Source organism: Ranitomeya variabilis, chromosome 2 (assembly GCF_051348905.1).
Source record: "Ranitomeya variabilis isolate aRanVar5 chromosome 2, aRanVar5.hap1, whole genome shotgun sequence".
Lineage (NCBI taxonomy): Eukaryota > Metazoa > Chordata > Amphibia > Anura > Dendrobatidae > Ranitomeya > Ranitomeya variabilis.
Window position 1 is genome coordinate 275,076,650 of NC_135233.1, and position 10,061 is coordinate 275,086,710.

The 10,061-nt window shown below is 51.6% G+C and overlaps 1 protein-coding gene across 2 annotated transcripts in view; it reads left to right on the top strand.

The window, feature by feature from the left end:
• LOC143805503 (diacylglycerol O-acyltransferase 2-like) overlaps nucleotides 1-8,403 on the top strand; it is an 86,894-nt gene extending 78,491 nt beyond the window's left edge. For both annotated transcript variants that reach the window (XM_077284950.1, XM_077284949.1), the window contains exons 6-8: nucleotides 2,262-2,436; nucleotides 2,537-2,739; nucleotides 7,860-8,403. In XM_077284950.1, the coding sequence (XP_077141065.1) occupies nucleotides 2,262-2,436; nucleotides 2,537-2,739; nucleotides 7,860-8,014 (533 nt within the window). In that variant the 3' untranslated portion in view covers nucleotides 8,015-8,403. The remainder of the gene's footprint in view (nucleotides 1-2,261; nucleotides 2,437-2,536; nucleotides 2,740-7,859) is intronic.
• Nucleotides 8,404-10,061: the final 1,658 nt, after the last annotated feature.

The following is a 10,061-nucleotide window of genomic DNA, read 5'->3' on the forward strand; positions in this document are numbered from 1 at the left end:
CTACAAAGAGGAGGAGGAGAGTTTGTGAGAACATCGGTCACAGGAAGCAGAACCCATCACAGGGACTCAGCAATACCGGACTGTCATCCCATGTAGTGGAAATAAAGACAGTGACGTCCATGAAGTGGTAGAAGGTGGCACGAGATCGGCAATGGATGACACAACTGGCTATGTGACCTGTGAATATGATCGGCGCTGACGGCTACTGGACTCTCCAAAGATTGTGAAAATGAAGAGGTAGAAGTGACTTTTTTGCACCTTCTGGTCCAGCGCCGTCCTTTGTGTATCCAAGAAAACCAGACATTGTAAAAGTTACAAACATCAGATATTAACTCAGGTGGAGCCGAGCACCATGACCGGTCGCACATACTGACACAGAAGGAAACGGCCATTGCTAGTGAGCGCTTATGGACAAGATGACATTTCATCCTCTAGAAGGGACACATTGATAACAGGCCAGTGTAAAAACCTACTATTAATTGTTTGATTAGTTCATATTTTATAGTACGAGGATTTAACTACTGGACTATTCTTCTTAAACACTTCATAAAGGACATGTTTCTAATAGCTGCCAGGTTATTAGTCGCCTCAAGATGGAAAGACACTAATTCTCCCAATATTAGAGAATTAATTAATAAACTTAATGTCCACTGCCAATATGAACTCGCCTTGGCTCACTCCATTACTGCCAAAACCAAAAGACAAAATATTTGGCACCCTTGGTTACATAGTGGTCATTCCTCTATTGACCCGCACCACCTTGTTTGACCGTTTACTTGAGTGGGAATAAGTAAGCATAATTGACATGTATGTTTTTGTGTTTGTAATATTCTTATTCTGCCACAGTTTGCCAGGACCCCTTGTCTATAACTGAACTGCTAGATAATGTCTTGTGAATGCCTATACTCCTTTCCTCCCTCCCTATTCCCCCTACCGTACCTACCCCTCACCCCCCCCCCCCCCTCCTTCAGATTGGTTTTGTTTTTCTCCTCACTTATTTCTGGTCATTTTTAGTTGACCTCTGTTACTGTTATTACTGTTTGACTGTACTGTATTGTTTTGGAAATCTTCAATAAACACTAATTGATAAAAAAATAAAAATAAAATAAAGGACATGTTTAGTGATATAGTAGAAAAAAATTGTTCCATGTATAAATAGGTGGTAAAAATATTGGTTCTTTTAATCTTGTTTTTAACATATAATTAGGATCAGACTGTATTTAGAAAATCACACTTGAGGATATGATCACGTTTTTTCTTTTGGCTTGTTCAATGCATTCAGGTTGAAAATGCTGAGCAAGTTGTTATGATGATTAAGATGTATTTATTCTGGCACTTTGGTATTTGTTTTTTTGTGTTTCTTTATTGTTACATATAAATGCTGAATGCAATAAGTTGTAATTTGAAAAGAAAAAGTGAAGAAACTCACACAAACATAAAATCAGATGATTCAAGGCTTAAAAAAAAAATACAAATGTGATAGACCCCAAGTTGAATCCCTGTACAAATATAAACAAGGACACAAGTAACACACATGCATGTTTTCACAATTTTAAAACATACGTTTTTTCAGAATTGCGCATCAAAATGTTTAATTTGATTTCACCAAAACAAAATATAAAGAAACATAGTCTTGTGACATAGCAAATGAAAGCCGGTACCGTTCTGAGAAAAATGATGCCTCTCCCACCTCTTTATCTTAATTCTAGCCCGAGATATGATAAAAAATGTAAAGCCATACCAGGCCAAAATCTGCGCTTTTTTAAAACTTTAAAAATCTGTAAAAAATTAACTGATGAAGGAAAAAATTCTAAACTTTTAATTTGTAATTATCTAAAGTTGTACTTCATAAAAACAAAAAATAAAAAAAATCTAAAGACGTCAGGTAAAAAAAATATTCATATTTGGATCACTTGATATGGAATGACCCAATTAAAGGCAGGCAGAGCTCAAATAAAGTGTACAAAGATGGAGATCATTTTATTGATCCGTCTGAAATACAGACCTCTTGGTTCCACTAATTCAGTGGCGAGTCTTTCACAAGCATTGAGAAATGCTTTCCGGCGCTGAAACAATGAATTATTTCAGAAAAGCTTAACTGAATAAAGTTTTTTTTAATTGCATATTTATGTACCAAATCTACTAATCTAAAATTACATAACCCAAATATTATCAGAATCATACAAATGTAATTGTAGCCTTAATATTTGTAAAAAAAAAAAAAAAAAGCTATATCTTATGACCTTACTGCCTCCTTTTAGGCTTGTGCCCAGTGAATCAAAAATCAATTGGCTACGCTCTATCACAGAAGGGGCGAGGCAATGCAGTGGTGATAGTAGTAGGTGGAGCAGCCGAGTCATTGTCCTGTCAACCTGGAGTCACAACGGTGATCCTAAGCAGACGAAGAGGATTTGTCCGACTTGCACTTGAGCATGGGTCAGTACTGAACCATGCCACAGTAATTTTTTGTAGCATTAGACCTCTGAGAGAGAGAGAGAGCTCTGATGATTGTCCTTGTCTTGGTATCTAAACATAGGGCAGACCTGGTTCCATCTTTCTCGTTTGGTGAGACTGACCTCTACCAACAACTCCGTTTCTCAGAGGGAAGTGTTCTACGTTCAGCTCAAAGCAAGTTTCAGAAACTTTTTGGGTTTGCTCCATGTTTTTTCTATGGTCGTGGCTTAACATCTCCTGAATCAAAGGGCTTCATCCCTTACTCCAGGCCAATAACAACTGTGGGTAAGTCATAATCTTGTCATTTTTACCACTGAAGAAGGAAATAATTTTCTCAGTCTGGATGAAATCAGGTAAATGTAGAGGACATAATTAATTGCTGCAAAAGTATCTAGATCATCCAACTCTACTAAGGGAGAACAATATAGAAAATTGCCATAAGTAAATCTGCAAATTTTCCAACGGTTTTCAAACCCCCATGTATCCATTGTTCATTGAAGTTTTTTTGTGCATGAAAATGAGATGTTCCATCATTGGTCTGAGCTCAATATCCAACCTTATATGGAGGATATGAGTATGGTGAAGATGTTGTGTGTGAGGGGAAGAGGCAGAAGTGAACTATGGAGAAAAAAATTGTAATACGTGTAAGGGCCTTCTCACACTGCGTTCTTCTCCACAATCAGTGGCTCCATTGGGGCGTACACTTGAACCCCTCCATAACACAGGATTTGGGCCTGTGCGCCAATGGGGCAATTGACTATATTGATTCAGGCAGTGTCACTGTGTGATCTGTCGTGCATCATTTTTGGCCTATTAGAGACAGACAGTAAAACGTAGCTAGACTGCATTATTACCTCAACAATCATGAGCACACAGATGCCTAATCTGTCCTAAAAAGGCCTTGGAAGATGTCATCACAAGTGCTTGCTGAGTTATCATCGTAACCTGGCATGGACTAGCCACAAGAGACGTAACGAAAGCCCGATGCTGGAGCCGGGACAGGCAAATAACATCTATATTGTTTGAGAGGCGTTCAAGTATAAGAACCTCGGTGATGAGTAAAAGTTGCATCACTATTACCTACTGTGTTTCTGTTGGGCCTCCGTACCTATTCCGAGAGAGGGACACCCATTGCTAGGACCAAACTGTGCAAGTTCTTAGAGGGACTGACACTCACCTTCAGGTTTGTCTTTAGTTATATTACTACAATGCCTTGCATTAAGTAAACTCGACATGATATAAATTGTGTGGTTCCAAAACAGCAGTAGGTTAGATGTGTTGTTGACCATAGTGTGCCTCAAAATGATGGCTATCACTCCATTCACCTTGTGTTGCACTCGAATTCAACTTTCCAAGCCCTGTTCCACCCCAGCTCTGCCAAAACTAGCGTGAAAACGCCAAAAGACGTAAACTTTTGCAGAACTCCGTATTGTGCAAACATTTTGACACATTTGAATGTATTTTGTGCCAGAAAACACCTTCATGAATAGACCAAGTCTGTTATATGTAACTAGCTATTGAACCCGTTCTACGCCCGGGTGGCGAGCATTTATATTGGTATATGGTCACCATCCTGTCATGTGCTGCTCCATCCTGCGTCCCCATCCTGTCATGTGCTGCTCCATCCTGCGTCCCCATCCTGTCATGTGCTCCTCCATCCTGCGCCCCCATCCTGTCATGTGCTGCTCAATCCTTCGTCCCCATCCTGTCATGTGCTCCCATCCTGCGCCCCCATCCTGTCATATGCTGCTCCATCCTACACCCCCATCCTGTCATGTGTGTGCCCCCATCCTGTCATGTGCTGCTCCCATCCTGCGCCCCATCCTGTCATGTGCTCCCATCCTGCACCCCCATCCTGTCATGTGCTGCTCCCATCGTGCGCAATCATTCTGTCATGTGCTGCTCCCATCCCGCGCCCCCATTCTGCCTGTTCCTGTTTCCATTCTGCCATATGTTGCTCCCATCTTTCTCTCTCCGGCTCTACTGCCCGAGTGCGGCTGTGCTGAGTGCGGGCGGCTGTGCTGAGTGCGGGCGGCTGTGCTGAGTGCGGGCGGCTGTGCTGAGTGCGGGCGGCTGTGCGTGGCTCTGCTGAGTGCGGGCGGCTGTGCGTGGCTCTGCTGAGTGCGGGCGGCTGTGCGTGGCTCTGCTGACTGCGGGCGGCTGTGCGTGGCTCTGCTGACTGCGGGCGGCTGTGCGTGGCTCTGCTGACTGCGGGCGGCTGTGCGTGGCTCTGCTGAGTGCGGGCGGCTGTGCGTGGCTCTGCTGAGTGCGGGCGGCTGTGCGTGGCTCTGCTGAGTGCGGGCGGCTGTGCGTGGCTCTGCTGAGTGCGGGCGGCTGTGCGTGGCTCTGCTGAGTGCGGGCGGCTGTGCGTGGCTCTGCTGAGTGCGGGCGGCTGTGCGTGGCTCTGCTGAGTGCGGGCGGCTGTGCGTGGCTCTGCTGAGTGCGGGCGGCTGTGCGTGGCTCTGCTGAGTGCGGGCGGCTGTGCGTGGCTCTGCTGAGTGCGGGCGGCTGTGCGTGGCTCTGCTGAGTGCGGGCGGCTGTGCGTGGCTCTGCTGAGTGCGGGCGGCTGTGCGTGGCTCTGCTGAGTGCGGGCGGCTGTGCGTGGCTCTGCTGAGTGCGGGCGGCTGTGCGTGGCTCTGCTGAGTGCGGGCGGCTGTGCGTGGCTCTGCTGAGTGCGGGCGGCTGTGCGTGGCTCTGCTGAGTGCGGGCGGCTGTGCGTGGCTCTGCTGAGTGCGGGCGGCTGTGCGTGGCTCTGCTGAGTGCGGGCGGCTGTGCGTGGCTCTGCTGAGTGCGGGCGGCTGTGCGTGGCTCTGCTGAGTGCGGGCGGCTGTGCGTGGCTCTGCTGAGTGCGGGCGGCTGTGCGTGGCTCTGCTGAGTGCGGGCGGCTGTGCGTGGCTCTGCTGAGTGCGGGCGGCTGTGCGTGGCTCTGCTGAGTGCGGGCGGCTGTGCGTGGCTCTGCTGAGTGCGGGCGGCTGTGCGTGGCTCTGCTGAGTGCGGGCGGCTGTGCGTGGCTCTGCTGAGTGCGGGCGGCTGTGCGTGGCTCTGCTGAGTGCGGGCGGCTGTGCGTGGCTCTGCTGAGTGCGGGTGGCTGTGCGTGGCTCTGCTGAGTGCGGGCGGCTGTGCGTGGCTCTGCTGAGTGCGGGCGGCTGTGCGTGGCTCTGCTGAGTGCGGGCGGCTGTGCGTGGCTCTGCTGAGTGCGGGCGGCTGTGCGTGGCTCTGCTGAGTGCGGGCGGCTGTGCGTGGCTCTGCTGAGTGCGGGCGGCTGTGCGTGGCTCTGCTGAGTGCGGGCGGCTGTGCGTGGCTCTGCTGAGTGCGGGCGGCTGTGCGTGGCTCTGCTGAGTGCGGGCGGCTGTGCGTGGCTCTGCTGAGTGCGGGCGGCTGTGCGTGGCTCTGCTGAGTGCGGGCGGCTGTGCGTGGCTCTGCTGAGTGCGGGCGGCTGTGCGTGGCTCTGCTGAGTGCGGGTGGCTGTGCGTGGCTCTGCTGAGTGCGGGCGGCTGTGCGTGGCTCTGCTGAGTGCGGGCGGCTGTGCGTGGCTCTGCTGAGTGCGGGCGGCTGTGCGTGGCTCTGCTGAGTGCGGGCGGCTGTGCGTGGCTCTGCTGAGTGCGGGCGGCTGTGCGTGGCTCTGCTGAGTGCGGGCGGCTGTGCGTGGCTCTGCTGAGTGCGGGCGGCTGTGCGTGGCTCTGCTGAGTGCGGGCGGCTGTGCGTGGCTCTGCTGAGTGCGGGGGCGGCTGTGCGTGGCTCTGCTGAGTGCGGGGGCGGCTGTGCGTGGCTCTGCTGAGTGCGGGGGCGGCTGTGCGTGGCTCTGCTGAGTGCGGGGGCGGCTGTGCATGGCTCTGCTGAGTGCGGGGGCGGCTGTGCGTGGCTCTGCTGACTGCGGGGGCGGCTGTGCGTGGCTCTGCTGACTGCGGGCGGCTGTGCGTGGCTCTGCTGACTGCGGGCGGCTGTGCGTGGCTCTGCTGACTGCGGGCGGCTGTGCGTGGCTCTGCTGACTGCGGGCGGCTGTGCGTGGCTCTGCTGACTGCGGGCGGCTGTGCGTGGCTCTGCTGACTGCGGGCGGCTGTGCGTGGCTCTGCTGACTGCGGGCGGCTGTGCGTGGCTCTGCTGACTGCGGGCGGCTGTGCGTGGCTCTGCTGACTGCGGGCGGCTGTGCGTGGCTCTGCTGACTGCGGGCGGCTGTGCGTGGCTCTGCTGACTGCGGGCGGCTGTGCGTGGCTCTGCTGACTGCGGGCGGCTGTGCGTGGCTCTGCTGACTGCGGGCGGCTGTGCGTGGCTCTGCTGACTGCGGGCGGCTGTGCGTGGCTCTGCTGACTGCGGGCGGCTGTGCGTGGCTCTGCTGACTGCGGGCGGCTGTGCGTGGCTCTGCTGACTGCGGGCGGCTGTGCGTGGCTCTGCTGACTGCGGGCGGCTGTGCGTGGCTCTGCTGACTGCGGGCGGCTGTGCGTGGCTCTGCTGACTGCGGGCGGCTGTGCGTGGCTCTGCTGACTGCGGGCGGCTGTGCGTGGCTCTGCTGACTGCGGGCGGCTGTGCGTGGCTCTGCTGACTGCGGGCGGCTGTGCGTGGCTCTGCTGACTGCGGGCGGCTGTGCGTGGCTCTGCTGACTGCGGGCGGCTGTGCGTGGCTCTGCTGACTGCGGGCGGCTGTGCGTGGCTCTGCTGACTGCGGGCGGCTGTGCGTGGCTCTGCTGACTGCGGGCGGCTGTGCGTGGCTCTGCTGACTGCGGGGGGCTGTGCGTGGCTCTGCTGACTGCGGGGGGCTGTGCGTGGCTCTGCTGACTGCGGGGGGCTGTGCGTGGCTCTGCTGACTGCGGGGGGGGGGCTGTGCGTGGCTCTGCTGACTGCGGGCGGCTGTGCGTGGCTCTGCTGACTGCGGGCGGCTGTGCGTGGCTGTGCTGGGGGCCTGAGCAGGCGGGGACACCGGCGCGCTGTGGGGGTCAGGTGCCGGGGTCGCCGCTAGCTCAGGCCCCCGGCACTTGCTATATTTACCTGTCCTCCCGTTCCACTGCTGCGCGCCGGTCTGTCTTCCGGGTCCTGTCCTCTGGCTGTGACTGTTCAGTCAGAGGGCGGCGCGCATTAAGCGCGTCATCGTGCCCTCTGAACTGAACGTCTCAGGCAGAGGATGTGGAGGACGGAGGCTCGCGCAGCGGTGGAACGGAGGACAGGTAAATATACTCACCCTCCTGGCTCCGTGGCTCGTCCCCGCTTCTCCGTTGGAGATCGCGGTGTGCGTTCAGTGCTTACGCATACCGCGATCTCCTGGGAGCGTCACTCTGTGGGGTCCAGACTGCGCCGGCGCTTGCGCTTGCGCAGTCTATAAAGGCTTCGGACAGAGTGACGCTCCCAGCGTTATATTATAGATTTATTATAGGCATGTCTCAAATCTCTACTGCTTTTCCCCATTTTCCACAGTTGGAGAGCCAGTCACTGTGCCGCAGATACAGGACCCAACCCCAGAGATCGTGGATCGATATCATAGCATGTACAAGCATTCTTTGCTAAAACTTTTCAATGAGCACAAAACCAAATACGGATTGGGAGAGAATGCTGAGCTACAAATCTTGTGACTGTTATTTGTTTGATCGAGTGAGAGTCTTCTACTGTCTGCTGCACCGGCTGCTTCTCTACAAGTCTTCATGATTTAAACGTGTGCCACATTCATATCTGCTTCTTAATATGAAGGTCTACGAGCGGAATAAACATGGAGACATTACTATAAGTGATTGCGGACTTATGCATAAGTATCCTAAATATAGCTATGTACCAAATTTAGGAATGCAAAGACACATGTTGATTGTAAAACATTGTACATTTATACTAAAGATAGCTATTATGTATTTACAGGCTCATAAGCAATGGAGATGAAGAGATGTTTTGAAATTCAAATTTGCCAGCTTTGCCGAATTTTCCCCCCAAAAAATCAATTTGTGGAAAATAGGTTTGCTCGGCTCTCAATACTGGAAAGCTTCCAAATGCTTGTAAAATACATGTTGGGAAAAGGAGAGAGGCAAATAACCCTGATGACCATAAGAGCTTACACTCTACAAGAGACAGAGGACCCACTGACCATAAGAGCTTACACTCTACAGGAGAGAGAGGACCCCACTGACCATAAGAGCTTAGACTCTACAGGAGAGAGAGGACCTCACTGACCATAAGAGCTTACACTGTACAGGAGAGAGAGAACCTCACTGACCATAAGAGCTTACACTGTACAGGAGAGAGGACCCCACTGACCATAAGAGCTTACACTCTACAGGAGACAGAGGACTCCACTGACCATAAGAGCTTCCACTCTACAGAAGAGATAGGACCCCACTGACCATAAGAGCTTACACTCTACAGGAGAGAGAGGACCCCACTGACCATAAGAGCTTACACTCTACAGGAGAGAGAGGACCCCCTGACCATAAGAGCTTACACTCTACAGAAGAGAGAGGACTCTGCTAACCGTAAGAGCTTACACTCTGCAGGAGACAGAGGACCCCACTGACAATAAGAGCTTACACTCTACAGGAGAGAGAGGACCCCCTGACCATAAGAGCTTCCACTCTACAGAAGAGATAGGACCCCACTGACCATAAGAGCTTACACTCTACAGGAGAGAGAGGACCCCCTGACCATAAGAGCTTCCACTCTACAGAAGAGAGAGGACCCCACTGACCATAAGAGCTTACACTCTACAGGAGACAGAGGACCCCACTGACCATAAGAGCTTACACTCTACAGGAGACAGAGGACCCCACTGACCATAAGAGCTTACACTCTACAGGAGACAGAGGACCCCACTGACCATAAGAGCTTCCACTCTACAGAAGAGATAGGACCCCACTGACCATAAGAGCTTACACTCTACAGGAGAGAGAGGACCCCACTGACCATAAGAGCTTACACTCTACAGGAGAGAGAGGAACCCGCTGACCATAAGAGCTTACACTCTACAGGAAACAGAGGATCCCACTGACCGTAAGAGCTTACACTCTACAGACGAGACTTAACCATTGACTCTGGAGATGGAAAATAACTCTACTGCACAAACTGCACTCCGCTGGGAACTGCTGATCTGTGATGGCCCCAGTACTGACCACCACTGTACAAGGCATGATAATCCATAAGATGTCTATGCTGAAGGCAGGGTATTATGGGGAGGCCTGCACAGCAACGCAAAATGACATTATCCTGCTTTCTGATGATTCTACAGTTTGGGAAATAGTGCCAGGCATTATTTTTGTTCTGAAACTATGAATTGTATGTCAAAGTGTTTAATTTCACATGAAACCACAAATTTCCTGAAATTCTACTCGAACTTGATCCTCTGTGGATCGCTCCCCTCATCTCTAAATCTATTGCTAAGGGAGCTGAATGAATACATTGCGGCTGTATACTAAAGGGGTTATGCAACATTTTCAAATTAATGTCTTATCTCTAGGAGGGAGCGAGTGCAGATAGACATACCCCCACTGATCTAAACTTGATGGCCTATCATGGAGAAAATACATTAATTTTAAAAAGACTGGAGAACCTCTTTGAGTCAAAGTAGCTGTGTTCCTTAAAATATACAGTACAGACCAAAAGCTTGGACACACCTTCCCGTTTAAAGATTTTTCTGTATTT